Source organism: Seriola aureovittata, chromosome 12, assembly GCF_021018895.1.
Source record: "Seriola aureovittata isolate HTS-2021-v1 ecotype China chromosome 12, ASM2101889v1, whole genome shotgun sequence".
NCBI classification, from domain to species: Eukaryota; Metazoa; Chordata; class Actinopteri; order Carangiformes; family Carangidae; genus Seriola; species Seriola aureovittata.
The window spans coordinates 17,579,785-17,600,878 of record NC_079375.1 but is presented as its reverse complement, the minus strand read 5'-3'; the positions used below and the strand labels follow the sequence as shown (position 1 = coordinate 17,600,878).

General features: G+C 43.3%; 1 protein-coding gene across 1 annotated transcript in view; it reads left to right on the top strand.

The window, feature by feature from the left end:
• Positions 1–20,144, top strand: part of LOC130178821 (receptor-type tyrosine-protein phosphatase S-like) — a 65,746-nt gene extending 45,602 nt beyond the window's left edge. The window contains exons 13-36 of the mRNA XM_056391325.1: positions 1,978–2,295; positions 2,490–2,683; positions 2,839–2,865; positions 3,121–3,238; positions 3,441–4,103; positions 4,874–4,968; positions 5,879–6,132; positions 6,370–6,457; positions 6,704–6,922; positions 7,846–8,003; positions 9,006–9,020; positions 9,219–9,331; positions 11,061–11,158; positions 11,426–11,549; positions 12,028–12,203; positions 12,341–12,460; positions 13,168–13,322; positions 13,836–14,121; positions 14,591–14,769; positions 15,155–15,281; positions 15,380–15,505; positions 16,217–16,371; positions 16,485–16,620; positions 17,445–20,144. Of these exons, the coding sequence (XP_056247300.1) occupies positions 1,978–2,295; positions 2,490–2,683; positions 2,839–2,865; positions 3,121–3,238; positions 3,441–4,103; positions 4,874–4,968; positions 5,879–6,132; positions 6,370–6,457; positions 6,704–6,922; positions 7,846–8,003; positions 9,006–9,020; positions 9,219–9,331; positions 11,061–11,158; positions 11,426–11,549; positions 12,028–12,203; positions 12,341–12,460; positions 13,168–13,322; positions 13,836–14,121; positions 14,591–14,769; positions 15,155–15,281; positions 15,380–15,505; positions 16,217–16,371; positions 16,485–16,620; positions 17,445–17,513 (4,013 nt within the window). The 3' untranslated portion in view covers positions 17,514–20,144. The remainder of the gene's footprint in view (positions 1–1,977; positions 2,296–2,489; positions 2,684–2,838; positions 2,866–3,120; positions 3,239–3,440; positions 4,104–4,873; positions 4,969–5,878; positions 6,133–6,369; positions 6,458–6,703; positions 6,923–7,845; positions 8,004–9,005; positions 9,021–9,218; positions 9,332–11,060; positions 11,159–11,425; positions 11,550–12,027; positions 12,204–12,340; positions 12,461–13,167; positions 13,323–13,835; positions 14,122–14,590; positions 14,770–15,154; positions 15,282–15,379; positions 15,506–16,216; positions 16,372–16,484; positions 16,621–17,444) is intronic.
• The last annotated feature ends 950 nt before the right edge of the window (positions 20,145–21,094 follow it).

The following is a 21,094-nucleotide window of genomic DNA, read 5'->3' as shown; positions in this document are numbered from 1 at the left end:
ACACACACACACATGCACAGCTCAAAGTGCATTGTCCTCAGCTCCTGACCTGGTAAAACCTGGGAACCATCTCCGCATCTCTCCATCTCTCTCGTTTATCAACCCATCTGTCCAACCCCCCCTCCCACCCATCCATCTACGTTTGACTGTGCCTTTCTTCCTCCGCTCAGCCTCTCGCTTTCTTACACAGCCAAAACATCATGACAGATGGAGATGGAGCACCGATTAATGTTTCACTCTTACTTTTCTTCGCCCTCCTTTCACTTTTTCCACTCTATCAGTGTCTAATGTCTTTGAAAGGGCGAAACTGTCTGCCACTTATTGGCTACAAGCCAGTGGTGAGGAGCATTAAAGGATGGTGGCTGGCCCGCTATGTTGACAGGTAAGTGCCGGCCAGTCTGTATTTTATCCACGTTGAACTTAGATTCTCTCCCTTGTGTCCTTCTCTCTCTTTTTTTTCTGCACAATCACTGATAGCCGATAAGAGTCAAATAAGTTCCACTATTTTGCTCTGGCATATCAAGTCATTTCATATCTGCTCTCAAGAAGAAAATGCAGAGATAACAGAGAGAACGGTGCAAGGGAAAGAATTATTAAAGTAGTTGTAGTCGAGAAAAAAGGCCTCAAGTCCCGCGGTTGATGGTGCCGTATCTCCTCAGTGGTAAGTTTTTGTTTACACTCACTCGACAGACACGAAGTTTCATTCTGTGTGTTTCACAATCAGATCGTTTTTAGACCTGAGCTCAGAATGTGCTAAACGTTTTTAGCTGGTCTCATTTCACTCTCTACTTCCAAAAAGAAAGCGAGACCAAGGTGGTACATCGGAGGAGGTGGCAAGGGGATGGGTTCAGGAAAGGGAAGGTGCCAGATAAGCAGACTATTTCATGCAGCAGAATTCATTTCCCAGGGAGGTTATGTGCGCTTTGTTATCGCCAGGCTTTGGTGCACATCTAGATTGTCCCCCGAGGCCAACAGAACAGTGGCTGTACGGCTGAGTGGATAGATACTTGAACCTGTCAGCTATGACTATTACACTCGCACCAAACACACATGCAGTACACTCGTGAACTTGCGCATAAGCCCTGACGCCTCCGCCATGCTCGTCGCTGTGTGTGTGCACGCTCTTTAAGGAACATTTTATAGGGTGAGTGATACCCAGGGTTCAGAAATCATCTCTGGTGTGTGAGTGTGAGTTTGGGTCTGTGTCTGTTTCTGTACTCGTGTTTGTTACAGTAAATATCTCGGCCTACTTGTGATTCAGTTCTTGTCTACAATTCATCTTTCTAGCCTGACTTTCAATATCCATCTGAGTGCCTTTCCTCCCTTTCTTTTTATTTTCTTTTTATTTTTTTTAACCTGCCTCCTAAATCCTTTCGACACTGTGTGAGATCTGTTTTAGTTTGTTTTTTCCTCCCTCTGTGAAGCCCAAGACCTTCTCCTAGTCAGCAGTGGAAAGTCTGAGACCACTCTATTATCCCGAGGACTCAAGGATTATGCCACCATGGGGGCTGGTGTTGTGAAATGTGTATATTTGTCTGTGCTCCTGTGCAGTGAGCTGTACATCTCTGCTTTAGAAAGAAAGACTTTCATTCATAAACCTGGATCCTTTCATGCCACTAGCTACGGCCAAAGGATAAAATATAATCATTGGGTATCAGATGCACATTCTCCTTGGGTATAATTAAGTTGTCCACTCAGGGTCGATACTCTTGTCTCTGGTTTATTTCATTAAGCTCTAAGCCTAACATTATGCTTTTACATTATGTGGTTGCTCCCCTTTTTTGCCTGAGTCATGTTTGTCCTGGTGTTATCTCTTTCGGTTCAGTTTACCGTAGTCTCTTATTGTTTCCTTTTTTTCATCCTTATCTCCTATCCTTTTACTTGTATTTTTCCCTTCTCTTGCTTTTTCAACCCCATTCTCGTGGGTCTCTTCCTTAACTCTTTGCCAATTGCCCTCCTTGCTCCTTGTCCAATCAGAGCCCTCAGCTGCACCCGAGGGTGTGTCCTGCGAGAGTGCCAGCTCCACCTCGCTGAAAGTAAGTTGGAGGCCGCCTCCAATGGAGGGCCAGAATGGCGAGTTGGCAGGTTATGAGCTCAGATACCAGAGAGTTTCTGGGGCAGGAGGCGGAGGTCAGGGCCAGGAGGTGAAGGGGCTTCCTATCCCGGCCCAGCAGGGGCAGACAGTGGTAGAGGGGCTGGAGAAGTGGAGCTGGTACAACATCACCATGACAGCCTCCACCACAGAGGGGACTGGACCCAACAGCCCAGCTGTGCTGTGCAGAACTGATGAGGATGGTAAGAATGAGAGCTGTAGATCAGACCTAAACGGTATTGAATGTTTAGTTGATTATTTACTGGCTGGGCTGCTGGTCACTTAATTAATTCTGCATTTGTGTGTGTGTGTGTGTGTGTGTGTGTGTGTGTGGTGTGTGTGTGTGTGTGTGTGTGTGTGTGTGTGTGTGTGTGTGTGTGTGCATGCGCGCACTCAGTTCCCAGTGCAGCCCCTCGTCTGGTGGATGTCCAGCCGCTGAACTCCTCAGCACTTCGTGTCACCTGGCGGTCAGTGTTGCCACGGTTACGGCAAGGCCAGATCCGAGGCTACCAGGTGCATTTCAGCCGTGCAGAGAGCGGCGAATCCCGCAACCTTCCCCGCATCAAAGACCTCTTATTGGATGAGTCACAGGTGACATCATATCTGAATATTTACATTTTAAATGATAAAATGATGTTAATTTATCTTATCATTAAACCTCCTCCCTCTCCTCTTTGGTCCTTTGACTCACTCCTTCTCTCATCTGTCCCGGCTGCCTGCGGGGTGTGACATGTCTGTGGCATAAGATGGAGGACGATGATTCGACTCAGTATGTGAGTGCAGATCACCCATCCTTTTCTCATTATAAATGAAGCTACTATTAATACATACAGCGCAATGCAGGCAAAACGTTACACAAAGAAATCCTTATTGTCTATCCACCAGAGATTTGATTAGCTGCTGTGTAACGTTTAGATCATTTTTACTAACGCAAAACGGTAAAGACAGGTTGAATAGATCTGTTCATTGTCTAAAATGGAGAGGAATGAGTTAGCAGTATTTGCTGGTGTTATGTGTTTCTCCCACAGGAGCTGATTTTGGGAGGTCTGAAAGCAGAGACGTTGTACTCTGTCTCAGTGGCAGCGTACACCACCAAAGGGGATGGAGCGCACAGCAAAGCCAAGCTGGTGCAGACCCCAGGGATTGGTAAGCACATGCCAAGTATACAATTCAGTTCACTGGATTTAGTAACATAGTCAAGCATTGATCTTACAATAAGCTGCACCAGGAGCCAGCAGTAAATAAACTGCCAAATCAATTCTAATTCTTCTACAAGATTTTCATGATATATGTTATATATATATATATATTACGATTGATTTTCTCCTGCCTACACTGTCGTTTGCAGTGCCCGGCCCCCCCTCCCTTTGGCTGCGTCCAGGATCGGGTCCATCAGTGGTGGTGCGGTGGGCTCCTCCGCTGGAGTGCTTTGAGTCAGGCTCTGATAGCCGGGGGGCCCCAGTGGAAATCCAGGGCTACCGCCTACAGTTTGGCCTGAAAAATACCACTTTAGACACCACAGTGGATTTCACGAGCCGGGAGAAAAACTTCACCGCCAGAAACCTCTCCCCGGGCTCCTCCTACGTCTTTATCCTCTCTGCGAAGAGCCGAGCAGGCTACGGTGATGTAGTGCAGCAGGAAATAACAGTTCCCATGTTCCCACCCTTGGGATACCCCAAAATATCTGACTTTGTTAATGCCACTTGCTGCTCCCTTCAGTTCTCCTGGCTGCCCCTTGCCCTGGAGGAGTCCAACGGTGTCATTACAGAGTACACCATAGCTTACAAAGAGGCTGCAGGCCCCAAACCCTCTATTGACCCTGGCCCCTCTCCCTCACCAGCCCTCCCTGCTCCCCCGTGGCTGATCACGCTACCGGCGAGTGATTCCAGCTACACCATCCTCGGCCTCAATCACAGCAGAGCCTACGAGTTGCAGCTCAGAGCCCACAACAAGGCAGGGCCAGGCCCCTTCAGCCCACCTCTGGTGTGCCAAACCCTGGCCCTCGAAACAGGTAGGGCTGGCCTCAGGCCTCGGGAACACCCTTCACCTTCTAAGCACTGGTTCAGCTTCACAACTCTGCTCCCCTTACTGGGGATTTCACTCCAAAACACTAAATTAAATGAAGTCTGGGCCAGTTCTTACAGGTCAGCCTTTCACCCATGTACCTCAGAGAAGCTGAGAACTGCAAAGTCCAGGGGAACACGACTACTCCCCTCAATCTCCTCCACTCACTCACTTATACCTTCATCACCTACCCTTCACCACAAGTGGGAGCAGGCTGAATGTTAATGGATGTTTGCTTCAAGAGCACTGCTTATCACAAACCCTCAGGTAAAAGTCAATACAGGGCTTGGATATACAGTATCTAATACAGAAGGTAAGTGTTCAGTCTGAATTCAAGTAAAAACCGGCATCTGGTGCTGTATCTGCAGGTAAGCTTTTTTTATCTGATAGACCTCCACTGCCACCTTTTCCAAAGCCTTTGCTGACATGCTGAATTCTGAGTCGAACAAACACAACTTTACACTCTGTGAATGTGGCATGTCACATTCCTGCAGCCGGTCTGTCTGTTATTTGTTCTTATTACTCTTGCCATCCACTCTCCTCATCACCTGCCCATCCTCGTAACCATCATGTATTCTCCCCCCGTAACAGATCTGACTGACGTTCCCTCCATTTTTACAGGTTCGCAGTGGGAAACCAGAGGAGGCTGTGATGTGAATAGAATGCTTCATCATGAGCGACTCTGTTTATTTTTTTTTTTATTTGTTTGCTTCCCAGATGTGCCGAGGAATTTTTCTGTTAATCTGGCCACTAGAACCAGTGTTCTTCTGACGTGGGAGTTTCCAGAGAGCAGCAATCCCTATCGCTTCACTGTATGTGCATCAGTAACAATACAAAATATTTAGGGGATGGTTTTAGTTCTAATACTTAACATAACCATAGATTAGATTTCTGTATTTTTAGGATGTATCGCCCCAAGCTGAATTATACTCGCATGTGTGGAAGAGTTAACCTTTAAGGACCTACTGTTCCACCCGCAGGATGTTGGCCTCATGTAGAATTTCTTGAACTAATTCTATGAAAATTAAAATTTCATATGTGTTACAAAATCTGCCTACCAGCAGCTCTAAAGCCCACTAATTAACTAATTAACAAGTATCTAGTTTGTTTAATGTAGACAACGTTTCGAAGGGGGTTTATCTACCCTACTATTTCTTGGCCTGGAGTCTCTACTGGTTGCCTGGCAACTGGTCCTGGCCAAGAAATAGTTTTACACATAATCCCCAGTAAAACAACAAATTTTTATTTTTACACTTTTTTTTTTTTTTTTAATGGATTTAACAAAGGAGATGTATTTTGTTAATTAGTGAGTTTCCCAGGTTCTGGTAGGCGGATTATGTTCACCGAGTGAGAGCTAGAGCTGTTTCCCCCTGCTTCCAGTCTTTATGCTAAGCTAGTTTAGCCAGCAGCTGGTGGTAGCTTCATAGATTTACCATACAGACATGAGAGTGGTATCAATCGTCTCATCTAAGTCTTGGCAAGAAAGCAAATAACAGCATGTCCCAAAATCTTGAACATTTTCTTTCAAATGTGGCATAAATTGGGGAGGTGTGGCAGTACAACAGTGTAATAAACCCTGAAGCTTATAATTCAGTGTTTTCATGTAGACAGCCCCAGAAAGGATGCTGAGGGTTAATGTACAATAGAATATCATCAGCATATAGAATATGAATAAGCATCTTGACCTATTTTTTTTAACACCAACCCTGTCCCGTCCCCCAGGTGGAGTATAACCGCCAGAAGATGGAGGTGGACGCTCGTCTGAAAAAGGCAGTCATCCCAAACCTTCAGGCCGACACCAGCTACGACTTCAAGATCACCGCTCCCGAGGGCAACATGGGAGGCCTTCGCCACCGCATCACCGCCAAGACCTCACCGCCAATCACTATCCGACGCCCTGAGATCGATCACACCCGTGACACCGAGACCACTGTCACCATAATCCTGCCATCGCTGGAGAATCGCACTCCTGTCAAGTAAGACTGAGAGTTGCAGTTGTAGATATTGTTATGGTTTTTGAATTAGTCGTCGTGGCTTTCATAGACTTGCTGCAATGCCAAAGGTGTGGGGCATGATGATAGCATTACCAACCTATCAAAATGTCTAAGATACAATCTCAAGTTGGCAAGGAAACATGAAAATAGTTTGAGACATGTTTGCTATTGCACGAGTGCAGCTGGTGTTATGCTGTTTGTCCTCCTCTGCCCCCACAGGAATGTTTATGTTGTTGTGGTTCCGCTGAGGAGAGCCCGCGGCGTCATCAGACACCTCAAGAGCCCAGATGAAATGGACCTAGAGGAGGTGAGAACCACAACAATGACAGCACCCACTGATGTCTGTGCCTGGAAGGAGGAAAGGACCTATAAACACACACACGCACACACATACACACACAATCCCATCGCTAAGAACTCCTGGCAACACTTAATTTTTAATTCAATATCAGTGTTGAAACATTAGTCATAGCTACTGGAACGTCTCGTTTCTCTTATCTGTGTGTCTTCCCTCTCTCTTTTTCTTTATTTGTCTTCTCTCTCCATCTCTCAGCTGTTAAAAGACATCAGTCAAAGGCAGAGGGATTCTCGGCAGCAGAAGCAGGTGGACTTGCGCCGGGCTTACATCACAGCCCGTTTCACACCTGCCACCCTACCGGCCTTCTTCACCCTGGGGGACCAGCTGGACTACGGAGGTTTTGAGAATCGAGCTCTAGAGCCGGGGCAGGAGTACGTCTTCTTCATCCTGGCTGAGCTCAACTCCACAACTGGGGTATGAACGCCACCGTGTCACATCTCTTTTCTCTCTGCGTTTATAACCGCTACCTCTGCCTGTGTTTCTCTCCTGCAGGCTGTCAGTATACATTGTAATCAATATGGCCTCGCTGCTAAAACAATAAAATTCACATCAGTCAAAGTGTTGTAAGCAAAAGGCAATAACCTTCACGTACTTCCATCACCGCTGCTAATAAAGAGTGAGTGTACCTACTGTGGCAGTGGAAGAGATATTGCCTTGTGCACTGCTGGTATATGTATGTGCATTTGAATTGGAGTAGATGTAAATATACAGGTTGAATTAGGATAGATTTTATTTTCTATTAGATGTTTTTTTTTTATTATTAGAAACGCTTTTAGCCCTGGGGACGGTCTTCAAAAGTCCCTCAGAACTAATAAAAAAGGGAACTTCAGTTCACTTCTATTTACATTAATTATGAAAACACTACAAACATCAATAAGGTTAGGTACTTTCTTTCAAATATAATCTCATACACATATGCACATAAAATCAGTCATGTGCAACTTGGACACAATTACAGAAATGCCTGTTCAGTCTAATGAAATCCAGTGCAACAGCTCTGCAATACTTCAAGTACTACTACTACTACCTTTTTTCTTTCTTACAGAGAGCAGTGGATTCTCCTCTGTTGTTATTTTTTTGGCTCACTGTTTGTAGATTTATTGCACTGAATTGGAATTAAGTGTCAGGTTCATGTTATTTCATCCACTGAGACAAAAAAATACTGAGATAAATGTAAAATACTATGGAACACCTTTTTTATAATCATACCTTTATTGTCACACTGCTAAAACGGTTCATTTAGTCCTGGTTATCTCTACAATAGAGATATAAAAACAACACCACCACCAGTGTCTTGCACAGTTTTGCTGATTGTCTGTCTTTATATTTGCCTGCAGAAAATGTACGTGGCCAGCCCTTACACAGACCCAGTGATTGCCCCAGATTCAGACCCTCAGCCCCTCGACGCAGGTGATGGTCTGATCTGGGTAGTGGGACCTGTCCTGGCTGTGGTCTTCATCATCTGCATTGTCATCGCCATCCTCCTTTACAAAAAGTGAGTGGGGTGAACTCCATAAAAACAAAAGGTCAAATTTATAACCATGGGACAAACTCAGACTGATGGTCAGACCAGGCAAATGCCAAAGGAGCTTTGATTATTACTCTCAAGGGATGAAACTGGCTTTACTCTATATATTTCTTAATGTCAACAAATTCCATCAAAAGGACCAGTGCAGTGCACCAGTCTCTCAGTACATTTCAACAAGTGTGTTTGGGGCTCACACATGCATCCTTACCGAACATGTAAATCTTTGAAAATGCCTCACAAATGTATAGTTTCATTTTTAAAAAGACTCCGTAATTTCCTGAAACAGCTGGGCGCTGTAGTTTGTAGAAAACATTAGTGAAATAGGAGTAAATTGTGCATTAGTTAGGGACCATTTTTAGTACTGGATTAATATACTGTTTGCTCTAGTGTATATTTACAGCATTAGGATGGTGTATGTGGGACTGAGTCAAATTAAACACGGCAGCCACAGCAACAGTGTGGCTCAATGATCTGTTTTTAGTTGTTTTTCTCATCAATGGAGGTCTATGCTAGATATCAGGCTTCAGCTACACAGCACCTCTTAGTAAGACCAATTTGTTGCTGTTTTTTGTTTTTTAGGATTTGTTGACAGTAAGAAAAACTCAGAGTATTACCAGCCTCATTCTTCAAGGATATATTAAGTTTGTGTCTCTCAGGCTCTGTGCTTAAACTCTGCTCGCAGCTCCAGCTGATATTCCTTCTACCAGAATTGTTTAATGTCCAGCAATCCTCACACGAACGCTCAACTTTCAGTCTGATATTCATCAAATTTGTTCCAATTTAGAAGTTTGTTCTCCCCTCAGGCGTCTATCAAACAGCCTAACCCTGCTGTAGGCCTGTGATATCTGCTGCAAGCCATCAAGCTTTTGAATACTAATGCAAACTATTGATTTTCCTTTCTAACAATCTGTCTGTTTCCTTCCTTTTCTTCCTCTAATTATTCCTTCCCTGCTCTTGTTTCACTGGAAGCAGCAAACCTGACAGGTAAGATTAAACCAATGTCAAGCTCTTTGTTCGTTTTAACCCGCAGCAATTACATGATACCAGAGAACTTGTACAAAGCAGTAAAACACCATATCTGTAAATGCACTATTTACTTGATTCGAGTAGCCATGCTAATGATGAGTCAGTACTGAGTCTGCATGTGCTAATTGCTCTTTTGACTCACTGGTATCTGAGCAGCAAGCGCAAGGACTCTGAACCCGGAACCAAGAGCCTTTTGAGTAACGCAGAGATGATGGCCCATCACCCAACAGACCCTGTGGAGATGAGACGCATCAACTTCCAGACTCCCGGTATGAAGCGCGTGCCCACACAGGCACCCAAACACACGCTTTGTATCTGCATAATAAAGTATACTTACGATTGCTCATCATTTGATAATGAAAGATTCATGCAGCTAATTTTAACCTCGGTAAGATTATGCAGACAAGATTGTGAAAGTGCTCCTCCGCATCTCAACCAACATGTACCTGGCAGCTTCCAGTCGTTTCCCTGATCAAAATGGCCGCTGCCCAAGTAGTACAGTCATTGCTTAGTCACAGCTGAGTCATAACGGTGTGACAAAATTTGATCATCTCCGCTCGCCCACATTCCACATGCCACGCTGCAGTTATCACATCAGAACAGACAGATTTACAGCGACCAGTCTTATCACACTTAAATGTCTCCGAGTCAAGTTTAATGGCGACAATGATATATCAAAAGTTGTGTTGCGGGTTATGTGATCATTTGTTAAGGAACGGACTCTGTTCTCGCCAGCATAACCAAGTAATACCCCACTGTGAAGTAACTACATGGATTTTGCGGCTCCCAAACCCCCTGCTGAGTAAGATCTAATAACACAGCTGCTTTGGTTGTGGCATCATGCCAATGATGCTTCGCTTTCACTTCTTCTATTCAATTAACAGCATCCAAAAAACACACGGCCTGAAGGAATTTAATCACTGTTTTCACTATATTTTTGTGGCTGCAGTTTATAGAAGCGTCCTTGTTAAAAAGGTGGTAAGATGTGTCACCGCTTCAACGCTGTGGCATGATGTACCACAGTAAAAAGGTTTAGACTTTACTTGCCAGGATATATAAAGTCAAATGATGTTGTTTTTTTTTTTTTTAATCCATAGATAGAGGTCTTTTTTTTTTTACTTGTTTCTTGGAAGCAAAGTAAAACCCACAGAATAAAACACTTCAGCTCCTCTTTTCTAACATAAGATTTTTTTTTTTTTTTTTACTCTCTTGTGGCAGCAACATTGAGGCTCCCTCCTCACCCACTTCTCCTCCCCTGAGATTTTTGCTTTTGAGATGCTCGGCAAAGATGAAATTTGTTTCCAACAAAACCGGCTGATGCTATTTGAGGTCATTTTGGTCGTGACAGGAGCATTTTGTCGTGATTACCTGTGGGTGCTGCAGCACCAGGCTGCAGAAGAAAATAACAGTTGATATGAGCCTTGTTTTTTATAGCTGTAGCAGCAGAATGACTTAAATGCTTTTCATAGTGCATCCAGATGCATTACAATCCAAGAGACATCGAGAAAGGATTCTGACATTGGCGTTAAATGGATTGTGTTTATTGCATGCACAGTAGTGTTACTTTGATTTATTGTTGTCGCTACTTGCTTTTTGAATGGAGAATGGATCTATAGCATCTCCTCTCTTGCTCCAGCTGTGAAAACAAACGACTGCACGAGGCATAGGTTGCTTCCTTTTCGTGTGTGTGTGTGTGTGTGCACTCAACCCTACTAATTAGTGTTCTGTCTGTGTTTGTTTTCTCTGAGTCGTTGCTCCTCTGATCACACAGAAAGCAATTTATCAAAGAAAAACAATTTACAAACAAACAAGACTCGCCTCACTTTGTCCTCGCACATGGATCAAAATTGATTTTCTGCCTCAGCGTGTTCCTTAATGATATGTGATGTTCTGTGATTGTATAATTATCTTCACATCTTCGCATATGAGTGATGTCAGCCTGCAGTAATTTCAGTTTTTCAGCCGGAGTTTGCTTCACCTCTGACCCTTGTCGCGCAGGAATGATGAGCCATCCTCCCATCCCCATCAGCGAGCTGGCTGAGCACATAGAGCTGCTGAAAGCAAACGACAACCTCAGACTCTCCCAGGAGTACGAGGTGAGAAATAACTTATTATTCATATGAATAAATAGATAACATCCTTATTGTTTAGAGATGTTAAGCCTGTTAAGCCTCTGCTTCATAAAGCAAATCTTATTTAACATTTGCATCTCGGTGTGCAGACTATATGTTCATGATTTATTCAGTAGTGCAATTGATTGCTGTAACTTGTCAGCGTTATAGTGCACTCTCTTTCCATTATCCTCAAATACACCACTAAATATGCCACCACTGCTAATGTGTCTATTTGCTGCTTCTTCCCAGTCCATCGACCCAAGTCAGCAGTTCACCTGGGAACATTCAAACCTTGAGGTCAACAAGCCCAAAAACCGCTACGCTAATGTGATAGCGTACGACCACACCAGAGTCATCCTGGCTCCCATAGAAGGTAAAAGAAGAGCAGGTTAAAGAAGATGTTTAGAGATTCTAATGGGAGAGTCTGAGTGTATTTGTGCATGGGGGGGGGGGGGTTGAACACATAGAAGGGGAGACAGAGCGAGAGGGGGCTGGGGGGGTGGGGGATTGCATGATGAATGAAATCTGAAATTGCAAACAGTGCTCAAGACAGGCTGTGTGCAGTGGCATGAGACTGACAAACAGCGCGAGTGCATTCAAGTGCAGCCAGCAGTCCTCCAGAACAAGAAGGGGGAGAATGGATTTGATCTGGAGCTCATGAATTTACACCGACAGAGTCTTGTTTGTTTGTTGTCGTCCGCTAGTCATCCAGCAGCCGTCTGTTGGAAGCCACGGCTGCCTGAAACAAACAGTTTGTTAGGCTGTTTGATGTCATACATGGAGGTTAATTTATTATGTCGCTCATGAAGATGGCAGTTTAGCAGGAGCTTCACAAGTGTCTCATTTTGCAGGTATCCTGGGGAGCGACTACATCAACGCCAACTACATTGATGGCTACAGGAAGCAGAATGCCTACATTGCTACCCAGGGGCCCCTGGCAGAGACGTTTGGGGACTTCTGGAGGATGGTGTGGGAGCAGCGGGCCGCCTCTGTCGTCATGATGACACGCCTGGAGGAGAAGTCACGGGTAAGAAACCAGGCCTTTACCTACTGACCTGTATGCTCTTACATAGTAGTTGTAGGGGCTGTGTGGTTTACAAATCTGATGAAATTATGGACTCATCAGTCCAGTCTGAGCACAATATTTTTCCTCCGTCTGTGCAGATAAAGTGTGATCAGTACTGGCCGAGCCGCGGCACAGAGACATACGGGATGATTCAGGTCACCCTGTTGGACACAATGGAGCTGGCCACTTTCTGTGTTCGCACCTTTTCCCTGCATAAGGTAAATTATTTCACTCTTTGCCTCCTGTGTTCACCCTTGACTCACCGCTGTGCCCTCACCTCCATTAAATTTACTGTCACACCCACTGAAAACTGCTTTGATCTCTGGAGTTTTACACTTAGGAACCAGGAGCAACTGGAGTAATCATGAATTTCTGCCGTCACTGCATGAGTAGTGCATGCAGACGCTCGGAGGGTAATAGATTAGTCTGTGCTTCATGGAGTGTTCAAACCAGGCCAGCCTCCCTGTGTCAGGCGCTGAGATTTGATCACTGTTGGAGGCAAAGCACTTTCTTATAGCACAGGGCTAATCTAGGACTGTCAGACTGGCGTGTCTCTGTGGCCTACTTACAAACACAGAAACTAGGCCAACTGTAGCTTCCAAGAGTTGCACTGCTTCTTTAAATTTTTGTTTGTGAAACGTCAAGTTGGGAGACACGTCTTACAGTAGAGAGTAATGCACATGAAATAGTCAGCGATGCTATTGTTTTTTAGTTTTTTTTCCTCTTTGTAGCTGATGTGTAGTGTAGGAATATTTATGATGTATGCAGTGTGAACAGTGGAGACACTGGAGATATTTCTGTGAATGTAATATTAATAATATTCAGTAATGCAATGAGGATAAAGTTTAGACATGTACATGTACAGACAATTATGATTTCAGGAATAGTGAAGACAGTCTTTTTTTCTGCCTGTTTCTTACGTCAGAGTGGCAGCAGTGAGCGACGAGAGGTGCGTCAGTTCCAGTTCACAGCCTGGCCAGATCACGGTGTGCCAGAGTATCCCACCCCCTTCCTCAACTTCCTCCGCAGGGTCAAAGCCTGTAACCCTCCTGATGCTGGACCCATCATCGCTCACTGCAGGTACACACACACACACACACACAGTTTATCTTAAATAAAAAGTTTGACATTTGGGGAAATCGACTTTGCTTTTCGAATTTGCTTTCTTTCCAAGAGTTAAATGAGATGTTTAAATGTATGATGCTTAAAAAAAAAGACTTAAAGGATTAATCAATAATCAGAATTACCAATGATTTTTCTAGGGGCCAACAACAAATTTTTTTCCCCAGCGTCCCCGAAGAAGGCTGGTCCAGCTCAACTTTCTCATCCGTGTGACATATGGCTTTGTGTGAATGTTAGCAGAAAGAAGTGTACATGTTGGGAACACGATTCTTTTCTGTTCCTGAATTTTTGAGGGCACTATATAGTGAATATATTTACACACTTAATAAATAAACTTTAATCTTATCCTTCTCAAGAAAGCGAGGGAAGTGCATTTCCCAAAATGACAAACTATTCCTTTCAATAGAATGCCAAAAACAAAATTCAGTAAAAAATAAAAACTCACATCCCACTTACCCTCCTCCTCTTCAGTGCTGGGGTCGGGCGCACTGGCTGTTTCATCGTCATCGATGCCATGCTGGAGCGCATTCGACACGAGCGCACCGTGGACATCTACGGTCACGTGACCCTGATGCGCTCACAGAGGAACTACATGGTGCAGACGGAGGACCAGTACAGCTTCATCCACGAGGCCCTGCTGGAGGCCGTGGCCTGCGGGAACACCGAGGTGGCCGCCAGGAGTCTGTACTCCTACATGCAGAAGCTGTCCAAGGTGGAGAGTGGAGAGCACGTCACCGGCATGGAGCTGGAGTTTAAGGTGAGGGAGAGTCCAGGGGAAAGTGTTTAAATTAAAGGCCTGGCAAATTTTCTGCATGGTGTATAAAATTAAATTCTGAGATTTTGTCTGGAAAGAGAAGAATTGAGCAGTGACTCTAAAAGGTTTTGGCCATGTCTACTTCCGATACCTCATTACAGTCTGCATGTGTCTCAGCTCTGGGCAGTTCAACATGAGATTGATTTTTAATTCCAAAAATGTGTTTGACCTGAATAATTTTTAGAGGCCTGAGGAAGTAAACCTCCCGAGGACATGTCAAGAAAAAAGTATAGACTAAAGAGAATCTTTAACAATAGTTAGTACAACCCCCTAGTTGGGAAACACTAGAATATAGAATACAGTTGTAGCTTTGTATATTAGCTAACCAGGCAAATAATCCTGCTCTAGATAATAGTTTAAAGTTTAAAAACCTCTGTAGTCACACATGCACCTTTCCTCTCTCTCTGTCCAGCGACTTGCTAACACCAAAGCCCACACGTCCCGGTTCGTCACAGCCAACCTGCCTTGCAACAAATTCAAGAACCGACTGGTGAACATCATGCCCTATGAAACCACCCGCGTCTGCCTCCAGCCAATCAGAGGCCTGGAGGGCTCCGACTACATCAACGCCAGTTACATAGATGGATACAGGTGTGTTTTCCTCCCGCAAACACTAATATGACCTGACCCCCCCATCCTCATATGACGGCTTGATGAGTGAGTGGATTGGATAGGTTTTCACCACAGTGCTCTCACCTGTCATGTCCTGTCACATCTGTCATTACTGTATACATGTTCCCCCTATTTGTCTCGCTGCGCCGCTCTCGCTTCAGTGCCAGTGAAGGGGGACGGACGCTGAGGAGCTTCTGATGATTCAGGCATTCAGAGTGGTTGCACACACATGTTTTGACTGTTCCTCCTCTTTGCCTGAAGCCTGACCCCCTTTTCAGTCTGATGTTTGACAGAGGAAGAAACAAGGAAAATGAAGGGAGGAGGTGGCTTCATATTGTGTGTGTGTTTGTGTGTGCGTTTGCAGGCAGCAGAGAGGCTACATCGCCACCCAGGGTCCACTGGCTGAGACTACGGAGGACTTCTGGAGGATGCTGTGGGAGCACAACTCCACCATAGTGGTCATGCTCACTAAACTGAGAGAAATGGGGCGGGTAGGAACGAAATATTTACACATAGAAATCACAGCCAATTCCAGCCACGTACACCAGATCATCCCCTCAATACTTTTTCCTCTGATCTGCTCCCTCAGGAGAAGTGTCACCAGTACTGGCCTGCCGAGCGCTCAGCCAGGTACCAGTACTTCGTGGTGGACCCCATGGCAGAGTACAACATGCCTCAATACATCCTGCGGGAGTTCAAAGTTACAGATGCCAGGGTGGGTTCATGTCTAAAGACTTGTTCTCCTGTTGTATTCAGACAGCAGTGTGACATCACACTCTTTGACTTTTCTGCTCTATTCCCAATCCATCAGTGCTGTCAGGAAGCAGTGGCGCCAAGCATGTCCTATCGACCTGTAGTGTGTGTTTTTGTATGCGAATGTGTGTAACACAGCAGGTTAGCACTATCGACAAGCCGGCCTGGATTACTCATTCAACCATGCTGTCTCCAGATTATCGAGAGAGAGAGAGAGAGAGAGACTGTGTGTGTGTGTGTGTGTGTGTGTGTGTGTGTGTGTGTGTGTGTGTGTGTGTGTGTGTGTGTCCGCTCGTGCACATGTGCCAGTCATAGATAACTCCAGTTAAGCCTGTCCTGCACTGACGCCACATCGACAGATGCTCTATTGATCTCCATTAAAGGGGAGTCAGAAAGGCTGAGCAGAGGAGAAAAGATGTAATTGCGTAGAGTGGCTGACAATAGCAGACGGACTGACATTACAGCTTGAAGTTAACCACAGCCACTGATCCAGGGTCAGATAACAGTAATCATTAGGAGGTAAAAAGGATGTTGCCTGATAGAGTCTCAGTCCTCAGTCATAAACATGTTGATAGTGTTGAAAAGACAACAGACACTTTCAGATCAACCCAGCATGCAGATTTTCAGTAAATATTTATGAGCCGTTGTTCTTATCACTTCCTCACCCCTTCAGGACGGCCAGTCTCGGACAGTGCGTCAGTTCCAGTTCACCGATTGGCCAGAGCAAGGCGTGCCCAAATCGGGAGAGGGCTTCATTGATTTCATTGGCCAAGTGCACAAAACCAAGGAGCAGTTTGGTCAGGATGGACCAATCAGCGTTCACTGCAGGTATGCAGCAGGCTTCATCATGGTTACTACACTAGGCCTGTCAGAATGCAGCACATTGATGTCAGTGCTCTTCACTGTAAACTATAGCAGAATGTTTTCCTGTATGCCTGTAGTGCTGGCGTGGGACGGACAGGTGTCTTCATCACTCTGAGTATTGTGCTGGAGAGGATGCGTTATGAAGGGGCAGTGGACATCTTCCAGACTGTCAAAATGCTGCGGACACAGAGACCAGCCATGGTGCAGACTGAGGTAAACACTGATTCATTAAACATGGCAGAGTAACAAGATTCATTAAGCATGGCAGAGACACGAGCAGGGAGAGCACTGGTACTGCACACTATTAGGAATGGTTAAAGCAATATTGATATCAGTCCAATATTACATCCAATATTATTTTTACTGTTATTTCTGTCTGTTATTCATCATTTTAAGCCAATTGTTTTTAACTCTTTGATTTCCTTAAAGTATGCCTATACTTTTATATTTTTGATCATCCTTAAACAGTTTTTCCAGTTTGACAGTTTTACATTTGAAAAAACTAAAAATACTACATATACTCATTTTGTTTTGCATTCCTGGATATAATTATTACTTATGTCCAGGAATGGATAATACATAAAACATTATTTGTATTCTTTATTGAGTTCATCAAAACAGGTTTGTTTTCACTGTGTGACAATCCCAGGCTTTTAATTTGTTTGTTTATCTGGGTTTATTGTATTTACATTATGTATATGTATTTACTTTAATTTCATTATTTGTGTTAATAGAATTTTATAAACTCACAATTCAATTCCATTTCAACATTATCCACGCAAAGTAAACGCTTTTCATTGGGCAGACATTGCAAATTTAAAAACCAGAAAACACATGTTTACAATTACATACTTTTTAGATATGACAATGTTCCCAACATGCAGTAAAGTCAGATTTTAGTAAAGCCTCTTTTACAATACAATTGTCATGATATCAGCTACTAAATGAGATTGGATTAGTGTTGTGAGCAGCCAGCTGAAAATAGTACCTGTGTGTTTATAACACTTACACATTTCTTTTGTCTGTGTCTCCCCCAGGACGAGTACCAGTTCTGCTACCAGGCTGCTCTGGAGTACCTGGGTAGCTTTGACCACTATGCAACGTAAGTGAAGAGACAACTTATCCATCCATCTTTCTGCTTCGAGGTCCACAAACAAACCAACAAGTGAAACAAGAGAACGACAGTCTGAAATTACATGAACATTGAACCTTTTCCGGGAGAGAGATTCTACACCAACAAGGACAAAAAGCAAAAACAAAAACAGCAACAAGAAATCTGTGTCTAACAGCACCCACACCCATCAGACCCTCCCCCGAGGAGCTGGTGGGTGTGGAGACTATCCATGTGTAATCCATATACTTACCTCAGTGTTCCAGTGTGAAGGACGTATAATACATGTGTGTTGTGGTCAGCTATCTCCAATATGAACCAGTGAAATACAAATGGCTTCTGAACAGGAATTATGATACTATATGTGTATAAAATATAAAAACATTTAAAAAAAAAAACATTTAAAAAAAAAAAAAAACATTTAAAAACACAAAGAGCCTGGATATTTGCTGCACCCTAAATGGGCTTTTTATCCTCAACTTTGTATCTATTGGTTTGGTGTACTAAGGGGTTACAAAGTGCAAAGGTGAACATTTCTATGTGTCTGTCCACTGCTACCACAGGTAGTCCTGACTATAGTTTAAAGCAGATGACTAGGTTATGCCTCAGCAGAAGCCTACAGTGCGGACTCACCACCCTGAGGACTGTTGGAGAAGCATGTGGATGCTCATTTACCCAACGCACAGTGCCAAGAGAAACCATGCAGCGTGAACATGAACTGTGGCCTACAGGGAGAGATGGCTCCGTCTTTCATCCAGCATTAACATGAAGTCAGACTAGAGACCGCTCTTAAACGCTGGCCAAGGATCAGTTCACACTCACCCAGTTGTGTCCTCACTGCATAACAGCTGGCCTCAGAACAGTGATTAGAGTCCATCATAGCCTCAGCTGGGCTTAGATTTGTAGCCCAGTGCATTCTTCATTCAACAAAGCTTGCTTGCTATTTGCTGTAGTCCTTGTTCATCCTCTAGCTCAGATTCTCTTGATGTCAGTCCCATTGTGTCAGTTCAACAGTGGCTTATTGAAGGAGATGCTAATGAAAGAATTGAGCTCCAGTCCCTTTCTTTCTTGAATTCTCGGCCCATTTTTGCAGATTTTTCTGTGTTTTTACTGTATGTCTTTGCCTTATGCCGACTTATTTCTTGTGTTTTAACATGCTGCCTAATACTCATGCATTGTGTGCTAAACTTTTATTGTCAAACAGTATCTTAACTTGAGGATGAAAGTTGTTTCCTGATCATCTTCCTCTGAAGCTTACCTACTTGAATTGCACCACTTTGCGGTTAAATCACTGATATTTTGCTATTTCAAGCAATGAAAGATAACGAGAGAAATCCAAAAAACATTCATAGCAAGTGGTGAATTGTTCACAATCAACAATCCTTTCCCCTTCCCCACCTCCATATAAACTCCATTAAAACTCTCTGTCCCTAAATGACACTGTACAGAACATCCCAACTTAACTAATTGATGTTTTCCCCTCCGTCTAACTCCAGTACAGCTGCACAAGTCCTTGATATCGATATATATCTTTTCTTGATTTGACATATAATCATAATTGGTCCCACGTGGTGATTGAAGAGCACAGCAATGTTCCAGTGTATCAGACATCTCGGACGATTTCACAATTTTGTACATACAGTCTTATCACTGGAGTCCTATACAGTACAGTTACATACGTCTGAGCACAAGATATAACATGGGATTGGATGTGATGTAGTTTTATTGTCGCAAAAAAAAGCCTTATTGTTATCGTTCACTTTGTCATATTTATTTCATATGATTTTTTAAAATATTTATTATTCTATTTTGTTACTTTTTATGTTTGTTTTTATTTACTTATTTGGGATATCTAGCAACTATAACCTATAAAATGTTGTTTACTTGTTTCTTTGGCGAGCCAATGTTAAAGTATGATATTGTCACTGTTTGTTTTTTATTTTTAATGGTCAGTTTTGGTGCTTTTTTATTTGCTTTATTATTATAAAGTATGCCCTCTGTGTAGGGTGCTATTTGATACTGATTACTGATGTCCGATTAGTTAGCTAGAGATGTACATTAGAGGCAGACATAGTTTAAGTTTACAGTGATGCCCTTTTAATGCCCTCCCCTGCTCGACCTCCATAGCAACAACAACAACGGTGTGATCATAGTATGATCCACCCCACCGTGATAGGTTTAAGGGCATCAGAGAAATTAGATTTATAGAGCAGACTTATTGGTGAAAACCTCTGACAAGCTGTTGGTATTTAGTTTGCTGGAGAGCACATGGTAGCAAGTGTATTTTTGACAGAGAATGGGTAAGAGCCGCCCAGCTACACACACCTTCAAAGTTATTGTTTAAATCTGAAATTATTCTGATATGAACTTTATGTGTGGTACAGAAGTCTTGACAATGTGTGACATATATGAAATATGTTATTCCTTCAATTTCTAATGATTATTGTGTCAAGAGAAATGTAAAAGGCACACACATGAAGCATAATATGAGATGTGTTGAGGGCCAGCTCTGATGATGCCATCCCCCTCACTTATGTACCTGTTCTTTCCTTTCAAACCATGGATGTAGATATTGTATCTTGACTTTGTATTAAAAGCAGGATGATTGGATATACAGCACAATGAACTGCTTGGTTCCTGTCGGTTTTTTGTCCTTTTTTGTTATTCACTCCACGTCCACTAGATGGGGCCAAAGGAACCTTAAAGGAAAATGCACTCCTGTCACTGCACCCACTTTTTACTCGATGCCTTGCACATAAAATTACACCTGGAAAATGTTTGGCAATTTCTTTCGTCAAACTTGGGTATAATTACATTGAACAGACGTTCATATTCATCTGATTTTCATGCATTTCACATTAAATGCCAAGACTGATATATTGAATTTGGAAAAACACAAATTAATTATGACATAGATGTTGACATGAACGCTATAAACTGGGTCATGATTATGATAATTCCAACATGACTCGAACCTGGCATTTAAAACAATTTACAATTGCACAATGAGGACATAATTTTGGAAAAAAATAATGATAAAGAAATAATTTGACAATTGACAGATGAGAAGCTCGATACTCTCATATCTGTATGTTAACAGCTAACAGCTGACTAGTTTGGTGTAACCCAGCTGGAAATAATGGGTTAAAGAAAAACAAACTAATTTCAAAACTACTAATGTTATAAATATTTGAATTATTGATTTGTTTTAAGTTAATTTTTTATTTCTGTTATTTGATATTATTATTATTATTGTGACAATTTAGTTAAAATCAGTAATCCTTATCAGCTCCACCCTTACCTGCCTTGATTGATTGTTTGATTAAGTCCAGGAGAGAGAGTGCTCGTGCGTGGGGGAAAGGGGGAGGGGCTGTGACACAGAGATGAGAGAGAAGAGTCCACCGGGCGCCCTGTTGAGCTAGAGGTAATTGCTCCGCATCACTGTGTTGAGCCTTTTAAAAATGTTTGGGGAGAGTGAAAACAAAGACATAACACTTGTGAAGTTCTGTATGTGTTGAGAAAAGTGGAGCAGCACGAGGCACGAATAGTGAGTTGTGCCGTTTTGTCCTGGTTCAG